At 49.6% G+C, this 19,498-nt stretch overlaps 2 protein-coding genes across 17 annotated transcripts in view; one reads left to right on the top strand and one right to left on the bottom strand.

Moving 5' to 3' along the window:
* Positions 1–8,607, top strand: part of LOC126035923 (ubiquitin-conjugating enzyme E2 R2) — a 56,415-nt gene extending 47,808 nt beyond the window's left edge. The window contains exons 4-5 of the mRNA XM_049795072.1: positions 4,016–4,150; positions 5,397–8,607. Of these exons, the coding sequence (XP_049651029.1) occupies positions 4,016–4,150; positions 5,397–5,616 (355 nt within the window). The 3' untranslated portion in view covers positions 5,617–8,607. The remainder of the gene's footprint in view (positions 1–4,015; positions 4,151–5,396) is intronic.
* A 3,338-nt stretch (positions 8,608–11,945) lies between these two features.
* Positions 11,946–19,498, bottom strand: part of UBAP2 (ubiquitin associated protein 2) — a 186,807-nt gene continuing 179,254 nt past the window's right edge. For 12 of the 16 annotated variants that reach the window (XM_049795053.1, XM_049795056.1, XM_049795054.1 and 9 more), the window contains 6 exons: positions 18,136–18,353; positions 16,654–16,753; positions 16,463–16,570; positions 14,900–14,967; positions 13,708–13,899; positions 11,946–12,137 (listed from right to left, as the gene is read on the bottom strand). In XM_049795053.1, coding sequence (XP_049651010.1) covers positions 12,042–12,137; positions 13,708–13,899; positions 14,900–14,967; positions 16,463–16,570; positions 16,654–16,753; positions 18,136–18,353 — 782 coding nt within the window. In that variant the 3' untranslated portion in view covers positions 11,946–12,041. The remainder of the gene's footprint in view (positions 12,138–13,707; positions 13,900–14,899; positions 14,968–16,462; positions 16,571–16,653; positions 16,754–18,135; positions 18,354–19,498) is intronic. The other 4 variants (XM_049795045.1, XM_049795048.1, XM_049795050.1 and 1 more) reach the window with 1 other exon arrangement.

Genomic DNA, 19,498 nt, shown 5'->3' with positions numbered 1-19,498 from the left:
CTGTTGGGCTAAGTGCTGATAGAAATGTGTCCTGCTGGGGTCCCATCTGGCTTTGCAAGGCTGCAGAGTGTCAGGCAGGAGGCAGCAGGGCTGAAGGTGTGGGAGGGCAGCATGCTTGTAATGAGCTGCCTCTGTAACCTTGGGCTTCTCTTCAGCTGCTGAATGTTGTAAATCCTGCTTAGTATTGACCATTTACTACAGATGACTGCGAGTGGAGTGTCTGAAGAGGGGATTGTTATTCTTCAACTTTGAGAGCACCTGTATTTCCACCTCTAACAGTGTCAATTTTTTTAAACACGGTCAATGTGGACTTCCCCATCAGTCAGAGCTAGATGAGGCAGGAGTAAGTAAATATGGCAAACATCCAGCAAGATGAGAAGGAATGCAGCTTTTCTTAAGTCCTGAGTCCTGTACAGCTGAGGAAGTGGTGGCAGGGCTTAGAGTTGAGGCTCTTTTGATCACTTTAGTTGTCCTTCTTTGTATCTCCCCTGTCTCTCCTTTCACCTTTGAGGTGCACAGGCCAGAGCTGAGCACAATATTCAAGACACGGATACATCTGTATCTTGTGAAGAGTTGTAGTTTAAGCCCACCTGCCAACAAAGCACCACGAAGCTGCTCACTCACTCCTCTGCCCTGGCCCTGGTAGGATGAGGAGGAGAAAATATACAGAAAAGCTTGTGGTGACAAGGACAGGGAAGGATCGCTCACTATTATGATCACGGGCAAAAACCAGACTGAACTTGGGGAAGAAACAAAACCAATTTAATTTACCACAAATCAAATCAAAACAGGATAATGAGAAGTAAACCCAAATCTTAGAACACCTTCCCCCCACCCCTCCCTCCTTCCTGGCTCAGCCCCACTCCCAGTTCTCTCTCCCTCCTCCCCAGGGGAATGGGGGTTGGGGTCGGTTCCTCACCCCTTGTCTCTGCCGCTCCTTCCTCCTCTCCTCGGGGGGAGGACTCCTCACTCGGCCCCTGCTCCACCGTGGGGTCCCTCCCATGGGAGACAGTCCTCCATGAGCTTCCCTGGCGTGGGGCCTTCCCATGGGCTGCAGTCCTCCAGTCACAGCCTGCTCCAGCATGGGCTTTCCCATGGAGTCGCAGCCATCCTGGGGGGTATCCATCCCCCTGCTCCGGCGTGGGCTCCTCTCTCCCCGGGCTGCAGGTGGGCATCTGCTCCCCAGCTGCCCTCCGTGGGCTGGGGGGGACAGCCTGCCCTCTGGTCTCACCATGGGCTGCGGGGGCATCCCCTCCTCCCCACCTTCCTCACTGACCTCGGTATCTGCAGACGGGTTTCTCCCACATTCCACTCCTTTCTCTGCTGCAGGTTCCCCTTCTTAACTCTGCTCTCCCAGAGGCACGACCACCATCACTGATGGGCTCAGCCTGGGCCAGCAGTGGGTCTGACTTGGAGCCGGGGAAGCTTCTGGCACCTCACAGGAGCCACCCTTGTGGCCCCTCCCCTATCACCAAAACCCCACCACAAAAACCCAAAGCGTGAAGATAGGTGATGCCCTGTCTCACTGTTGCTTTGTTTCCTGAGGATACCTATTTCTGTTAGCTTTTTTGGCTGCCTCAGATCTGGACAGTTTCTGCAACCAGCTCAATAGACTATCATGACTGTCAGTACAGCCTAAGCCAAAAATTTGTACTGGAGAGCAAAAATGTGCTAGGACAAATCTATACCTACCTCTAAAGGTGGCTTTGAGAGGCTACAATGTGGATAGCAGCTGGATCAAAAAAAAAAAAAAAATACCCTTTTTCAACAAGTTATATAAGAGGATGTGCTGATTGGGAGCACCAGCCTGCCTACATAATGTCTGTTTCAGATGAAATTCATCTGTGTCTGAGCCTTCTGTTGTTACCTAGAGAGAAATAGGCACTTCATGGGTCTGTTTCCTTGAGCCTCTGCTGGCTGCTCTCCCCTGCTGGTAAAGGGATGTAGAGGATCTCACTCTGAAGACAACAGCACTGTAAACACTTAAAACAGCTCACTGTTCCCCAGAATGGGGTGGGGGAGGTAAGAAAGAAAAAGGCTGGCTTTAAATCTCCACTCTTCATGCAATCAACTAGAGTGAAACAGCCTTGCCTGAGAGAGAAACAGATCCCTGACAATATTGCAGAAGGTCGGTCTGTATCCAGTCCAGTGCCTTTTGTACCTGATGCTGAGGACGTTTTCAGTCCCACATGGTTGACCTTTTCTTGTGGTTTTGGTCCTGTCAGATTCCATGTGCTGTGATCTCTTCCTGTTACTGTACCTTGTTTACCCACAGTAGCAGGGTTTGAGTTGGAGCAGACTGTCCAGCTCGTAAGGTATCATCAGGGTTGGAGCTGATCTAATGTGCTGGTTGGTAATGAAGAGTGCAGAGCCTCACCTCTAATAGACAGTTGCCTTGGTGTATTTAAGTAGCTTTGCAGTGACTTTGGAGTATGGGGCACTGCAGTGGAGATTGGCTTCTCCTAACTTTGTTGGTGGAAGTGTGGTAGAGCAGATGCTAAATGCAGATGTGAATTCCTGTTCTCGACTTTTCCTAGACTTTGCTTGCTTTACAGTAAAGCTGCTGCAATGATGCTGGAGCTGACATGCTGGCTTTACAGCCTGTTTGCTGAGAATCAAAGGCTTTTAAATGAATTCTTGAGATGAAGTAGAAGACGGTCTCTCTTCTGCCCATCATTCCAGTCTGAACAGACAGTTTTTTCCAGAGCTGCTGTTCTCTTTTCCTACTGAATTATATCAGTTGGAAAATAAATTGTATAAGACTGTCTTGATAGCTGTGCTGAACAGTCTGGCCAGACACAAGTGTTTAGTTTGAAAAACCTTTCAAGACACTCAGCATCCGAATGACCAAGCATTTCCTGGAATTGTATCCCAGATATATGATCTGGTAGATGTGCTCAGCATGTGCTGCTCTGAATGTGCCCCTAAATCAATGCAAGTACAGCTGGGGCTGTAGTCTCCTTTAATCAAGTTCTGCAAAGCAGTTGCTAGGTACTGCTGTATTTCAAGACTTACTCCTTGTCTTTTGTTCTTCCTCTCCATTTAAATCAAAAGCTGTTGCCAGCAGAACCACATCGGACATGTGAAGCTATTGCAGTGGTAGCTACAGCCAAGTGGCTGGGTGCGTAGAGCTGCCTGATGTGAGTTGCTGCTGAGTTTTGTGCTGGTTGTGGCACTGTGTGAGGAGCAAAGGGATGACTCTCTGAAGTGTGGAGGGTTCTAGGAAATGCAGAAGGGACTTGGCAAGGGAGGTGGTGTTTGCACCTGGTAAATGCCAGCAGAGCCAGGCAGCTAGCAGCTCTGTGCTGCTGCTAGAAATCCAGGAAGGCTGTCTGTCTGCTGGGGGTTATGAGACTGGCTCATGCTGGCTTTGCTGAGTACCAGCAGCTGAATCCTGCTGGGGCCTTGGCGGCTTGCCTGGGTATTGAAAAACATCTGCACTGTTTTCCCCTTGTTGTGCTTGAGTGCTGCTACAGCAGCCTTAGTGATACGTAAGCTGAGGAGAGGTGAGACCTGCCCACAGCTTCAATGCCTTAACACTCAGTGGGGCAGGGAAAGTAATGCAGCCTTATCTGATGGCCTTGGGTTGTAGTGGTCCTTCTCCCTACACAGGGCAGAGAAAGAGCCTGGCTGTCTGCTGGGAGGCTGAATGTCACCACGAACAGGCTCATCTAGCACGTTTCCAGCCCTGCACCGTCCATGGGTGGTGTGGACAAGCTGAATTCTGGTCTGATCCTAGCTTACCTGCTGTCCCGTCACAAGCACATGCACAGACATGATGGTCTGTAGTCAGATGAGATCCTTGAAGTTTGTGTTGTGTCACCTTCCCTGTGCTGATGGCCAGTGTCTGAAGTTCATAAATACCTGCTCTCACTTCAAATATTATGCTTGGTTACCCTTAGCTTAAGTTTTGACTTTAAACAAGTTTCTGATGCATCACCTAATGAAGTCATCAGCATCCAGAATCGGTTAATGTGTTAGCTCTGACTCTTGCTGTTGTGGTTACCTTTTTCAGGACTATCTTACTGAGTGTAATCTCTTTGCTTAATGAGCCCAACACATTCTCTCCTGCCAATGTGGATGCGTCAGTCATGTTCAGGAAATGGAGGGACAGTAAAGGAAAAGATAAGGAGTACGCTGAAATCATAAGGTAAGCTTTGCATGTGTGATGCTGTGCTACCAGCCTCCTGCTTTGAGTCCTGCAAAACAGAATGCTTGCAGAATTTGCTGAAACTAGCTTCTTGCTGTGGTTGCTTCTTTGGAAATGAATTTTACTGTCTTACTCCAAGTCCATGCTTCTGGTCCCTCTAGGATTTTCACCACACAGAAGCAGTGCAGACTTCCGGACCAGGAGGACTGGGCTGATCTGTCTTTAAATTGTTCTTTTTTCAGATTAATCTGGTGTGATGCTCTGCAAAACCTATTGGTTGCTAGTAAATCCCAGTCGAAGTCCCCGCTTGCTGTTGAGCACTGCTTGCATTGCTTGGGATGTGATTCAGACTGACTGCATCCTACTAATTCTGTTCTTAATGCACTCATGAATCATAATCTTGTCCTTCCAATTCAAGGGAATATCAGTGGGATTTGGCAAGCGCTTGCAAAGCTGGGTTTGATTAGCTGGAAGCACTGTTCAATCTTGACTGTCCTTTGCTGAGAAGTTCATGGTTCATCAGGTGCTGTAGGGAGACGATGTAAACTTGAGCCAGGGTTGCTGTAGAGCTGTGGGTGGGCAAGCCGTACCGGAATGGGACTGTTGTCACACTTGCTTGGGACAAGACTACATCTGGATTGACTCGGCTGGCTGGGCGTGCAGGTTATGCCCCTGGTTGGTGCTGTGCGGGGCAGTCAGTCTCTGCAAGAAGCCTCTCAGAGAGGTTATCTTAGTCCCCTCCAGCTGCCTTGGCTTCAGCAGAGCTGGATGTACTCCATAAACAGAGTACGGCAGACTGACGATCAGGCGGGCGCGGGTGAAGGGATAGGCTGCCATCTGCTCCTCACCCTGCTGGGAGGCAGCATGGGCCAGCAACAGTTCACAGCCTGAGTGCTGCTGGGAGGCAGCAGCCAGAGCCTGCCCTGGGGTGACGGGAAACACTTGTCTTCTGCTGTGGCTGCATCTCGGGGTGCAGCATGTGCTCTGACTACTCCTGCCCTCCCGTTGGAGCTCAGAGCTGCTTGTGGGAATTGCAGTTTTGAGCACGCTGGGGTGCTCCCAAGCCCAGGGCTACAGGAACTAAATCTGTTTTTAGTACTGCTTGTGATGCTTCAGCCAAATGTCAGGTCTCCTGACTCTGGGCTGTGGGGAGGACTGGGCTGGGGCTGGCCGGGAGGTGGGGAGTTGAGCCACACTACCGCTGGCACGCAGCCCTGCTCATGTTGCCGTGTCCTTCTCCCTGCAGGAAACAGGTTTTGGCTACCAAAGCCGAGGCAGAGAAGGATGGCGTGAAGGTCCCCACTACGCTGGCAGAGTACTGCATCAAAACTAAAGTGCCTTCCAATGACAACAGTTCAGATTTGCTTTATGACGACTTGTACGACGACGACATTGATGACGAAGATGAGGAGGAGGAGGATGCCGACTGTTACGATGATGATGATTCTGGCAACGAGGAGTCGTGACCTGCTCCCTCTATGCCCCTGTACTGCCCTGCCGACTCAGGCCAGAAGGGAGCAGCGGTAACCTAGCAGCAGTCCAGCAAAAAAGTGTGGGGGGGGGGGATCAAAAAAAAACTTTTTGTCTCCTGCTGTCTCCTGTTGTATGGATCTGTTTGCTCCTTTTTTATGGACCTCTTAGAGACCCTCCACAGAATGTCTGAATTCTTGCATTCTTAACCCTTTCATCACTGTATTATGATTTCTTTTTAAAAAAGAAACTCCCCTTTTCACTTCTCTACAAAACGCTCACAGCGAAACAGGTTTGCTCGCGTTTAGATTGTTGAATTAAATACAGTCTTGCATTGAGATGTTTTATGTATTTAAAGTTGGAACAAACCCATTGGAAGCTGGGGTTTTGGGAGCTCAAGTGCTGCATTTACTGGGAAGAAAAAAAAAACACACAAAGCAAATTGCCAAGGTTTAGCTGCTCCATTTACAATAATAGCGTGTGTACATTCGTTTAGCCTTGTGGTGGTGGCTTTTCCTTTATAAGGTGTGGGGCGGAGAGTGTAAAGCTACTGTGTGTTGAGCTTGATGGGATGTTACTGAAAGGTACAGTATTCCTTTTCAGCCTGCTCAAGTTAGGAAATAGCTGGCCCCTGGAGCCCCAGAGGGCACAATCAGCTTTGTCTCTGAAAAAGGCTTGTGATACAAACCCTAAAATAAACACTTAACAGTTCACATCTGTACAACTGAGCCCTGGGTTGCTATTTTGTTTTTTTCAGACTAGGTTGTGGTTGAAAAAGTTCAGTTTAGCCATGCTGCTGAGATCTGCTGCCAGCTTCCCCTCTGCAGAGGGAGAACAGACATGCATCCCACTGCCCATTGGGCCAGCATTCATCCTGAACAACTTTTTGGCAGTGGGGGAGAGATAGCCTCCCACCCCAGTGCTTGCTAGCAGCTCTTGCTTCCTGCAGCCCAAATCCAGCGCTGGCCTGAGCCTTCTTTCTGTTGCTTATGTAGGTCATTTGTTGGTAAATGCAGCATTGCTGAAGCCCTAGGGGCTGTGCAGGGTCAGCAGCAGTCAAAACTCGCTTTGGTGCCTGCCTGGGGTGGCCAGGCTGTGCCTGCAGTGGCTGCTGGGGCATGGGACAGCGGGGACGGATGTGTGCTGGCCTTTCCCCTGCCTGGCTGGCTGGGACATGGGTGAGCGTGAGCAGCCCCACAGCAGAGGGATACACAGTGCTTTCAGTCTGGAAGAGGTGGCTGACAGCAGGGTTTGACAGACTACTTGGCAGCATGCTTCAGCTGGGGCACTGGGCTAGGCCTCCTGCATGTTTTTGGGAGCTCTTGGCAGACCTTGCGTCCCTCCCTCCTGGGCAGGGGGGATCCTGCATGTTCGTGTCTGCAGAACGCTCTGCCTCAGTCCCTCTACTCGCTGTGTTGCAGTGTGTTCTCCTTGTTCGGCTGTGGTGCTGTGGTTCGAATTCACCTTTCGCATGATCCCTTGATCAGCAGCCAGCCCTGCCTTCCTGCGCTGAGTCCTGGCACCTCCAGGAGCAGACCTGAGGTGCTGGCCCTGCTTGGGCGAGACCCTCCATTTCCCACAGGTACAGAGGCAGTTACCCTGATAAGAGCTGCAGGCTCCGGCATTTGTTTATGCCTCCCCTTTGTGTATCTCAGGGTTTTCAATGGTACGTCACCAGCTGCGGTCCCTTGGGGGTGCTTTGTTGGGAGTAAACTTTGTTCTGTGATCAGCTTGGTGGCTGTGTCCTGGGGTGAGGAGCAGGATGAGAGTGAGCAAGCTCAGCAGGTGCTGTCTGGAGGGAGAGGAGAGGAAGGCAGCCCGTGGGGAGGGGAGGAAGGCTGGTGGGGCTCTGAAGTGATTGAGGCAGATGCGTTTTCAAAATAGTGCTGGGCTGGGATTAGCTGCAGCAGGGACAGTCCCTGCTTCTCTGCCCCAGGGGTGTGCTGGTGGTGCATCCCTCTGCCCCCTGCAGAGTAGAGGCAGCCCAAGTGGTGATACCATGTCCCTCAGTGCTCTCTGTGACAGTCTGCTCTCCTGCTTGCATGTTACCTGGGGAGGCAGCTGGACCCTTCATGAAGTGCCCCACATAGGCTGCTTCAGCCTTCCAGCAAGGACTGACTCAGCCCCTGGTGCTTTTTGGAGCCAGCAGTGTGGCTCCACCGCATCTAGTGATGGGGAGGGCGGGCAGGCACTCCCCAGCTTCGCTCCAGCCCTCTGAGGGTAGCACCAGTGTTGGCAAATGGGTCTGTGGGCCTCCTGGCTGCAGGACTGGTCTCTGGGCTGCACTGGGATAGGGACACCCAACTTAAAGCTTTTTGGGGGCTGCTGGGGGTATGAAGGAGCAGACTATGGCAATGCTGGCTGTGCTGATGACTTGGTTTGAATTGAGGATACTGCATCTTTCAGGATTTTCCTTGTACTTTTGACCGTCTTCACTGTATACTCTTCAGTGACTTGTATTTTCAAGCTTAGTGTTGTAAGATGCATTATCATGACTCTTCTGTTACCCTTTTTTAATGACAAAAAGCAACCTATTTTGAGAGCTCCTACATTAGCCAGACTAATTTCTCTTCCCCACTGTCCTGTGCAGTGTCATTGCTTGTTGACTTGCTGGTTTCCTTTTGAGATACAAACTGAAATATAAGAGTTTTTTGAAACTATTTAAGAGATTGCTGAAAAAACGTTTACCTGATCTGTGTATTCTGGGTTTTTTCTTAACCCTCTTCTCTTGTCTTGGCCAATATTAGCGTTTACATTTGCAATTACAAGCCCCTTCTTAAAATGCAGTTTTCAACCATTCTGAAGCCAGCAGGGTACACTAGATTTCTTAGTAGTTTTCCTAGCTGAAATCCCAGATGTTTTCCTTTTTTTCTCCAGTATAATTTACCAGAAAGAATTAACTGATGCATTTTTGTGTTGTCTTCTCCTTCAGTAGTTAGTTATATTTTGTCTTTTCTGCACATCTGTCTACTAATAAAAATGTGAAATGAAAACATCCCTGGACTGTTACTTCTTTAATTGAGCTGTTTCATTTGATTGGGTTACTTAAAGCTTTGAATAACAGCTATTCACAAGTTCAGTGCCACACCAGTATCAATGCCCATACAGATACATAAGTATCTATAAGGTTATTGGAAAACAAAGCTGCTGTTTGAGAGCTGCCTGCCTGACCTGAACACTAAACAAACTGATTTAGAGAAGTTCTTTGGCACAAGGCCATGGCCTTTGCTGTTACATTTAGCCTTCCCAAGTCAGGAAGGGGGAGACCAGTGGGCAGATGGTTCATGGTCCTATGTGACTGCAGCAGGGACACTGGACTTGGGGGATGGGGTATGGCTGGTGGCCAGTTCCCTGGCAGGGCAGGAGCACAGCATTCCTGAAGTGGTCAGACAAGGCTCGGGGGGAGCTTGCTTGCTGGGGCAGGGGGCTTTGACCTCATGCAGAAGGCCGCCTGGCAGAGGAATTGAGGTCATCACTGCCAGCCCTTCAGGGTGCTTGCCCTGCCTGGCCCATGGTGTTCCTTGTAAGCTCAAGAGTGGAGAAGTTTCTTGTTGCAGTGCCTTGCTGCTGCAGTCAAGCTAAAATTAGCAGGACAAGGGTAGAGGAGTTGCACTTGCTGCACTTGGCATCATTTGCAGTGCAGCAGCTAGGTCAAATGTGGTTGTGGCCCGAGTGCTTTAGCTTCACAGCTGTGCTGGAGGAGTGGTGATGGCATTTCAGACCTGCATTCCCAGAGGAATCTCCACATTGGGGAAGGGGACTGAGAGGAAGGGTGGTGTCTGGGCCTTCTGACTTGGAGCGGGCTTGCTTGTACCTCCTTCCTGGCTCCTGCAGCACCTGGCTGCCCAGAGCTGCTGCCACCACCTTCATCCAGCAGAAGGTGTGGTTCCAAAGGTGGGGGAAACTCTCTGGCCTGTCCTGCCTTGGGTAAACCTGCCTTCTGCTTGTGCATGGTTTTGTTTTTTTTTTTTTAACCCATGCAGGTGAGCAGCCTTGGCTCTACCATGTTCTGCCTTCTGCTGGGGAAGAGGAAGGTGCCAGACAGCAACACAGCCCATCCCCTCCAGGCCTGGAAGCACTGCCCTTCCATGCCCACAGCCACAGCTGAGGATGGAAGTTGTGCAGCTGGGTAGAGTGAAGAAGCACTGGCTGAAGTCCTTGCAAGGGAGTGTCCCTTGCAGCTGCCCTGCAACAAACCTAAGGTTCAGGGGGCTGCTGTGCACTGGCACCAACTTCTCATGTTGCCTTTTGCCAGTTCCAACTGCTTCAGCAAGAACTGACCCACACCTGGGAGGGCAGCAGTGGGTTTCTAGAATCAAGAAACTAAGTGTGTGAAGACAGCTGCTGGAGAAGTTTTGTTTTTCAAGAATAGCTCCTGTGAGGCAGCAGCTCTGACAGCAGGTAGATGAGGTGCTGTTGCTGTAAGGCCTGTGGGCTCAGCTGCTGGTGCAGCCCTTGTACAAGCTGACAGCAAGTCCCCAGCCTGCAGAAACATTTCTGCCCTCCTTGACATTCAGGCCCCAAAGCAGTGGGACAGCAGCTGCCAAGGGCTGGCAGCAGCTGCTGAAGTTCAGCCCATATCAAAACTTGAGCTGGGGCAAAGGAATGCCAGTGAAGTTCATGCTGTGCTGCTCAGAGGCAGGGTGAGGGTCGGGTGACACATTGACTTCTTCTTCCAAGCCAACTGGGTCTCGCAGGACCTGAGAACAGGTGAAAGTGCAGCTCTAAGAAAGAAAAGTGGGTCTCAGGGTAGAAGGATTTTTTTTTTTTCTTCTGGGTCTTGAAACAGAATTATGAAGTACAAAAAAGCCCCTCACCTGTCCCATGGACGACACATGGCTTCACATTTACCCACCTCCTCTGCTGTGTAGGGCCATGATGTTCAGGAGGATGAGCCCAGGGCAGGAGCTGTCCCTCAGGAACCCTAACCACTGACCACCCTCCTGGTTAGAGGCCATGGACCTCACAGGTGAAGCAAGGGCAGGCAGTGTTGCAGCTGTCCTCCCTCCTTACCTATCCCCACTGCTCCACAGGGACTAATACAGATCACAATGCCAGAGGACACCAAAGGCAGAGACATGATGCTTATGGCAGGAGCCAAGGGTGCTGCCCAGGATCCCACCCCTGCTGCAGGTGCCTGTGAGCTCTCAACACCTGGGTGCACTCAGCTTTGTCATGGTACATGGCATCCCCTGCAAACCCATCTGCTGCTCTTACCCTCCCAGCTCAGCTTTTCTTGCAGGAGCAGGTGGAAAGGGACAGGCTGTAAAAGCAAAACTGCTCCTGGAGGCTTTGAAAATGCAGACAAACACCAGTGATACGCTCAGATCTTTATTAGGTGAAGGAAGGGCTAAAAAGAAATGAAACTCCTAAACAATCACTGCACTGGTGCAGGACAAGAAGGACCAGGAGTTGCCTCCAGGGTCTTGTTTTAAAAAAAGGGGGAAGGGACAGGTGAAGTTTTCATCCAGTAGCTCTGGCTTTCCTGGGCAAAAAGAGGTACAAGACACAGCTTATACTTTTATTTAAGAAATCGCTACATAGTTTTTGCCTCTAATGATGCAAAGGAGGTTCCAGGACACACTGAGCGATCCAAAGTCTCTTGCTAGAGAAACAAAAATAAACCAACAAACATAAAAGAAAACCCTGTCCTTTTTTTTTTTTTTTTTTTATTATTCAAAATTTGAAAAATAAAAAGGTGAGGCTGCGGCTCAGGGCCACAGTGACCAAACTGCCCACAAGAGTTCATCTTCCGCAGCAGGAGGGAGGGGTGAGACAAAAGAAAGGGGAAGGCCCACAAAACATTCTTTTCCTTTTTTCCCTCTTTAAAATAAAAGCTATATTGGGGGCTGAGGGCAGAAATCAAACCAACACAACACATCCTGATTCATTTGGGGGGGGGGGGGAGGGGGGCAGGCCTCCTTATTTGCCTGAATTTAGAACTGCATTAAAATACATGGGCTCCAGCTCCAAAAAAACCCCAAAACAAAAAAAACCCAAAAGGCGCAGTTTGTCTTTGACAGAGTTATAAAGCCCATAGAGCTTAAAAAAAACAAATAAGGATGCCCTGGTGCAGATGAGAAATAATTAGTTTTCCTACAAAGAAAATAAAACAGGCTGCAAGATGCAGAAAACCACATTTAGGCTCTATTACATTTACAAATACATACATAAATATATTACATACAACAGCAACTCAAAGAGGAAGCGGGCGAGTCACACAGAGGATGGCTGGCTGGCTGCAGTTCTCCCCGCACAGACGTTTGGCTGAGTAGTTACTTCTAATAATTCCAGGAATGGGCTTCCGCTTTTTTTTCCTTCTCTTGTTTCTTTCTTCTTTTTTTTTTTTTTTTTTTTTTTTTAATTTTTTTTATTTTCTCCTCCTCTCCTTTCATTCTCTCCTCCCTCCCCGGTTTCAGATTTAGTTTGTCCAGTATGGAGAAGTGCCATAGGCGGTTTTGGTAGCCTGAGACTTTTGCTGCATGGTGCTGGGTTGGTTGCGTTGGCCAGATCCACCCTAGAAATTGGAAACAAAGGAGTTAGGGGCATCAGCTGCCATAGCACCAGTGCTCCCAGGAAGACAAGCCCATCCGAATGTCACCAGAAAAGCTGCCACCTCCAGGGACAGCCCTGACACCCACCAACACAGCAATGCTCCTCCCTGAATTGATCCATTTCTGCCCTGCAACATCTCCATGTCTCGCAATCCAGGACAAGTGGCCACAGAGACACCAAGCAGGACCATGGGGACACACCATCCCACCCACCGCCCTCCCCCAAGACAGATTCAAGCACAAGGAAGGAGAGGAGCAGGACTGGGGACAGCAAAAGAGCTCTCTCAAGGCGAACAGAGGTGGTGCCCCAGCCAAGGATGTCACACATTCAGAGACAGAAGTAATTTCCTATTTCTGGACTCAAGGGCATAACACCCTGTTTTTTCAGGGAACATTTATAGTGAGGAAAGGAAACGCATGGGCTGGTGAAACCAAATCAAAGCCAACATGCAACCTGCAAGGAGATGCTTGTTTTTTCCCCGAGTTACAGTACAAGTGCTCACATCCTGCTCTCCTGCCACAGCCAGGGGACAGCAGCGCCTGCCTCGGCTTCACACCTCATATCCCATCTCTCCACACCCCACATCAGGATGGCCTCTTCACAGAATCACAGGCTGGCTGAGGCTGGCACAGACCTCTCGAGGTTATCTTGTCCAACCCCTCTGCTCAAGCAGGGTCACCTAGAGCCGGTTGCCCAGGACTATATCCAGACAGCTCCAAAGATGGACGCTCCACAACCTCCCTGGGCAACCTGTGTCAGTGCTTGGTCACCATGCCAGTAAAACAGTGCTTCCTGGTGTTCAGAGGGAACCTCCTGTGTTCCAGTTTGTACCCGTTGCCTCTCATCCTGTCACCAGACACCACTGAAAAGAGCCTGGCTCCGTCCTCCTTACACCCTCCCTTCAGGTACTTATATATATACATTGATAAGATCACTCTCTGAGCCTCCTCTTCCCCCCGCTAAACAGCCCCAGCTGTCTCAGCCTTTCCTCATAGGAGAGATGTACCAGTCCCTTCATCATCCTTGTGGCCTTTTGTTGGACTCTCTCCAGTACATCTGTCTGTCTCTTGTACTGGGGAGCCCAGAAGCACTCCAGGTGTGGCCTCACCAGTGCTGAGCAGAGGGGAAGGATCTCCTCCCTTGACCTGCTGGCAGTACTTTCTGTAATGCAACCCAGGATCCCATTGGCCTTTGTGGCAAGGGCACATTGTTGGCTTGTGATCAACTTGGTGTCCACCAGAACCCCAGGGCCTTTTCTGAAAAGCTACTTTGGCCCCCAGCATATACTAGTGCATGAGGTTATTCCTCCCCAGGGGCAGGACTTTGCACTTCCCCTTGCTGAACTTCATGAGGTTCCCTCCCCAAGCTGCTCAACAGCACCAAGTCTGTTAGTCTGCAGCCATTGTCAAGGCTCTTTCCCATTGAGCAAAGCAAAAATGAGAAGGAAGCAAAAACCCCCAAGGCCCTGCTGGCATGTGAAGGGGAGCAATCTGTCCTCAGCCACACTGCAGAGGCAGAAGTGGCCGACTCACCTGCCCATCTTGCTGAAGATGGTGATGCAGCATCTGGGAATGAGGCTGCTGATGCGCAGGCAGGATATGGAGAAATGGGGCTGGAGCATAACCTGGGGCAGCACCAGGGTTCAGGGGCCCAGTCGATCCAAGAGCAGAAGGCAGGCTGAAAGGAGGCGGCGTGCCAGCATGGAATCCCTGCTTGTCAAATGTCTGCACAGGAGGCGAGGGCGACAGCATCAGAGACTGGTGTGAGCAGCCCCACAGTGACCAGACAAGAACAATAGTGGCCCAGACACACATCACCTGAACCTTTCACCAACCCCATGAGCAAGCCAAGTCACATTGAATACCTACAAGCACTTCAGCAGATGAGTTTCAGCTCATGTTCTCACCCAGATTTCTGCACTAATGCCTCTGACATTTTATTTTATTTCCATGGCTACTGCACTCCTTTTTTCCCTGACCTCTTTTTACTCAGTGAGACATGGGATGGCAGCAGCTACCTGAAATCAGTCCTTCACACATTGCAGGGGCTCAGCCTGGATTACTTGACCTACCCAGGGCAGCCTGACAAAAATGCAAGAAGAACTTGCGGTAAGATTTTCCTCCTCCTGGCCAAAGCTTGACCCCTAATGCTAAGCATGTACCTGAGAGCTGACTTCCTACTTGTAAGCATGGATCACAGCCAGACACTGATTCCCCCAGATGAGGGTGCAAGCAGGAGAAATCAGGAGCTGGACATAAGCCCACTGCACACCACTGCTTGTCAAAGCTCTTTCTGCTTTCTCTGGGAAGCTGTATGCTGAGCAATGGCCACAGGAGACCATGGGACAGGGACCCTCGGGTGTTAGGGGTAGGCACTGTTGACTGGTCTCTCTGGTGAAAAGCAAACAGCCTCTCGACTCAGCGGCTTTGGGGGCTATTTTGACTAAAAACATTAGCACCAACACATTTCATTTGCACCCAGGACACAGCTTGCATGGGGCAGCGTGAGGCTGCATAGAGCACTGCGCCTATGCCAGCATCTGCCATCAGGAGCTGACATGGTAGAAACAGTGGGACTGAGGGCAAGACTCCACGCCGATGGCAAACAGATCCAGCGTAAGAAATGCCATGGCCTGCTGACTCTGAGACCGACCAGCCTGGGAACAGAAGGGGAACCATTGGCCTGGCCTCAGGCCATGAGGGAGGAGGGTCCAGCATTGCTCACCTGAGTCTTGTTATAGACTGAGCCACTGATATCAGGCACACCTGTGTTACTTGAGGTCACAGAAACACCTGGAAAAGAAAAAAACCCATACCAACAATGAGAAAGTTAATGACCACCCAGCATAAGCCTCATGCTTTGCTCCTGGCATCTCCAGCAGCCTCAGTGGGTGCACCTTTGTCTGCAGCCACTGCACCACATGCCCTGCTGCTGCTGCCGGCCAGCCTGGCAGGGTTCTTCATGCTCTCAGACCCGTGGCACCCCACATGGGAACAGAAGAAAGGGTTTGGTTCCTTGCTCCCACTGCAAAGTAGGAAACCAGCCCACTGTGATAAATCACCCATGTCCATGACCCAGCGGTCACCTCTTGGATTCAAATGCACTTCACCAGGCAGCAGCTGGTTGCACTGAACACTCATTTAAGCTTGTGAAAAGCCAGCTCCCCCCTAGGATTAGGGATGTGTTTGGCTCTATTGCAGCATTCAAGAGCTTTCCAGTAGTGCACTGAGCAATAAGACTCAGCGTCTGCTACACATTTGAGCCGTTGTCCTTTCACATCCTGCAGAAGGGTAAGATCTGCAGTGCTCCTCTGCCCTGAGAGAATTAATATCACTCATTCAGGCTGGCTTCCACCAGGACCAGCTGGTGTCATAACAGGCTCAGAAACAGTCACTCACCAGCGAGGTGGCTCTCAAACTAGCCACTTAATTCAGTCTTATAAAGACTGTCTCTAATCATTTTACTTGGATCAGAATACAAACAGCAGTTTCTTTGGCCAGTGAATCAGGACTGGACTCAGACAGTGTGCACTGCTCTAAGCTTGTACCTTTCCTAGGACACTGCTCCTCCACAGAGGACAGTGTGATCAGCTCTTGGCTGAAGACAGTCCAGTTGGTATTTCAAATACACAGCAAATGCTGGGTATTTGCTTAAGACCAAGGATGAGCTAGTTAGTGCTAAGCAATTCAGTATACATTTCTCAGGTCTAACCAGCATGTGCAGAATAAAGCTTCCATATAAGCTGTATAAATTCTTCAGCCTTTACAGTCACAAAGGAAACATTTCCAGGCATGAAACAATGCAATGAATTACAGGGTGTACAGACAGCAGCTGAAACAACAGCCCAGAGATGTGTGAACTGCCCTGCTCGCCCCTAAAACACAGCTATCTTAGGTGCCTACCAAGTAACTCAAAATCTAGTCATCATTTGGCAGAGGACCATTTCAGCAGTAGCATCCAACTGCTTAGGCTTCAAAAACCCAGCACTGCTGCAGGACCACTATTCTTCAGCAAAGAAAACTTCAGCAGAGGAAACAGCTCACTATTTCTCCCATGTATAATTGTGGACAAAGCTGCACATCAGCCACACAAATCCTTATGCAAAGTTCAGCCATAAGGTTTAGAAGGAACACTTGGGCCATTAAAAAAGCATTTTGTATACGGGAGATGGAGAAACAGCTTGGATTGTGACCCTGTTTAGAGCTGGCTGCTGGGTTGACTGCACAGCACTGGGAGTTTGCCCTACTAAATCCCACTCAAGAGCAACCTCCAAGTCTCATGTGTTACCTTTCCCAGGTCCAGTGCCAGCAGATTTGTTTTGTGCTTGAGATGACCCACTGTAGCCTCCTTTGCTGTAATCTCCAGCTGCCGTTCCCTGCGTTAAGTCATCATAGCCTGCCGGTGTGTACAAGATAAGGTGTTACAGTGTGCAAGCAGCTCTGCAGACGCTCACATGAAAAGTGCAGTAGTAAGCATACCTGCTCCATAGCCGTGCTGCCCATAGCCACTTGCTTGCTGGAAAGGAGTCGATGCTGTGTTCAGGTTGACTCCATGCTGTTTAGCAGATGCTGGAGGTACCTGGACAAAGGAAGGGAACAAACAAAAGGCGCTGTTAACTAGGGAATGGTATGCAAAACACAACCTTCCTCTGCCATCTAGTGGGGAAGGCACCTCCACCTCATGTGGGAAATTTAATCTGGAGTTGGGAGCACTGGCGTGGCATGGGACATAGCACTCATGCTTCCAGCAGTAACTTGCTGTAGTGGATTTGTGCAAGCCCTAGGTTTTCTACTAGAGCCGCCCGCCCCTCTAATTGCAGTGCAAACCTCTCTCAGAACAGGCTGCGTATTTCTTTCATACACTGGCTTAAAACACCAAATTCTTACCCACAAACCCAAGAAGGAGCAACCACAGTGCGCTCACTCCAGAATCAAATGAAACATCAATTTCTGCCTCACGTTGTTTCATAAAATACTGTTCTACAGGGCCCTAAAATAGACTCATCCACCCTTCTGCCTGGAGCATCACCTCCTCCCAAATAACATTCTTCTCCCGAGACTACCAGCACTGCTCTCTGACTTAACCAGGTCTCCTCAGTCCCTGAAAGGACTTCCTAGGCACTCTCAGCTCACTGACTCAGCTTTGGGTCTCCCCTTGACTCTCCAGAGACTGACAAGGACTTACAGAAACAGTGAGTCCATGAGCTGTAGCTGTCTGGTATTTACAGTAACCTGCACGGGAGTCCATGAGTTCTAGTCTTTTAAATTTCCTGTTTTCTTGGAGAAAGGACTGCAGCTATTTTCTCATGCTTGCATGTTTTTGGAGGTCCCTTGCAGACTGGGGAAGATGACTCTACTCTGTTCTCATGAGATACCTGAGTACTAGATCCAGCTCTGGGGTCTCCAGTATGAGACTGACATAGACCTGTTGGAGCAGGTCCAGAGGAGGGCCACAAAAATGATCTGAGGCCTGGAATATCTCTCCTATGGAAAAGCTGAGTGAGCTGGGGCTGTTCAGCCTGGAGAAGAGAAGGCTCTAGGGAGACCTTATTGCAGCTTTTCAATACTTAAAGGAGGCTTAGGAGAAAGATGGGGAACAGACTTTTTACCAGGCCCTGTAGTGATAGGACAAAGGGCAATTGTTTTAAATTGCAAGAGGGTAGGTTTAGATTGGATATAAGGAAGAAATTTTTTTAAGACAAGGGTGGAACAGATTGGCCAGAGAAGTCATGGGTCTCCCATCATTGGAAGTGTTCAAGGCCAGGCTGGATGCTGCTTTGAGCAATCTGGTCTAGTGGAAGATGACCCTGCCCAAGACAGGGGGGTTGGCACTAGATGATCTTTGAAGGTCCCTTCCAAGCCAAACCATTCTATAATTCCAAGATGCAGAAGGTTTGGCCTGGAGAGAGCAAAACCTGAGAGGCACAAAGGGAGGGTTAGAGTTTAGGCTGTCACACTTACAAACATCGTTGGCCCATACTGGAATGCACTGGGTACGCCGGGCACACCAGCATAATAAGGTAACCCAGTGTAGCTGTACCCCGGGGGCAGGGTCGGGTTGAGGAAGGGCTGCTGAGTTGTGTGGTGAGTCTGCGTCTGGTTCTGCTGCGGCTGGGCAAGCGTGGTAGCAGGAGCAGGGGAGGCAGAATCCCCACGGCCAAATTTTGTAACGTCACCTGCTGAAGAAAGAACTGATCAGAAAAGCTATCAAAGCTACTCCAAAAGTGGAGGACTCAAAGGATTCAAATCCTCTGAATACAAGTAAAGAACTACAGAATAGAGCACATCCTACACTTGAAAGCCTGCAGTTGTTCATGGGAAGCACTCTCCCGGTCTCTGTTCCTGACAGCCACAGGGACATTGCCTGTTCACGGCACAGAACTCCGTGCCATGGCTAATCCATTGAAAAAACGGAGATACCAATACTTACCTATCTCACATGGTCTGAGAAGATTCATTACTATCAGATCATTGCAATAAAACATGCTAAAAGCAGAAGTATGGTAAATAGCCAAAGAGCAAATGGTTGTTGGTTAAAGTGTGACTCTCCTAGAGGTTAAACTGATTAGCTAAGCTTCATGGGCTAAAAGCAAGTTAGGATTTACAGGCAGCGATGGGCATATTTTTGTCAATGTCTGTTTATTTGTCAAGCATGACTAGTTAGATGTCCGGTTCCTCACACCACCAAAGTTCTGGAGACAGTAGCTGAAGGCCAGGAAAGCAAGGCTTGCATCGCGGGCCACCTTATTGAAGAAGTAGGAAGGGAAATTTGGTTATTAACCCAAAAGCAGCCTCCCCAGAGAAGTGATTACGAAGCAGAAAACTCCCGAACACTTGCATTTTCTGGCAGCCTACAGAGCAGCATGTTCACATGTTTTTAGGGAGGTGACATACATCAATCACATCTATCTCATTCCCAACCAGTATTCCCTTTTGTTACCAAGAAGTATGACAAGACTCAATACCATCATTACAGGAATTATAATGCCTATGTCTACAGTTTTAAGCTGTAATCAGATGGCAATGGATGAAAACCACTGGCTGAAAATCCTGGATGGCATTAATGTCATCTTTGCATGATGATAACTGAAGAACAAGAGTGGGAATGAGGAAAGGCTTCTTAGGCCACATGCTTTTGGGAATGAAATCCATTAGATTTGGGGAGGGTCGGGGAGAGCCTGCTAGATGCAGCTCCTGCTGGGAACATACAAGTGGTAGAATAGCAGTAACAAAGTATGGAGAACTGCTGGGAGGCGGGGGGGTGTCTACTTCAGTGCCAAAAAAGAAAAGCAAGCCAGCTGAATTTCAAGAAGAATGATTAAGC

The sequence above is a fragment of the Accipiter gentilis genome, chromosome Z (assembly GCF_929443795.1).
Source record: "Accipiter gentilis chromosome Z, bAccGen1.1, whole genome shotgun sequence".
Classification (NCBI taxonomy): domain Eukaryota; kingdom Metazoa; phylum Chordata; class Aves; order Accipitriformes; family Accipitridae; genus Astur; species Astur gentilis.
The sequence above is the reverse complement of the archived record's forward strand: the minus strand, read 5'-3'. Positions and strand labels throughout refer to the sequence as shown.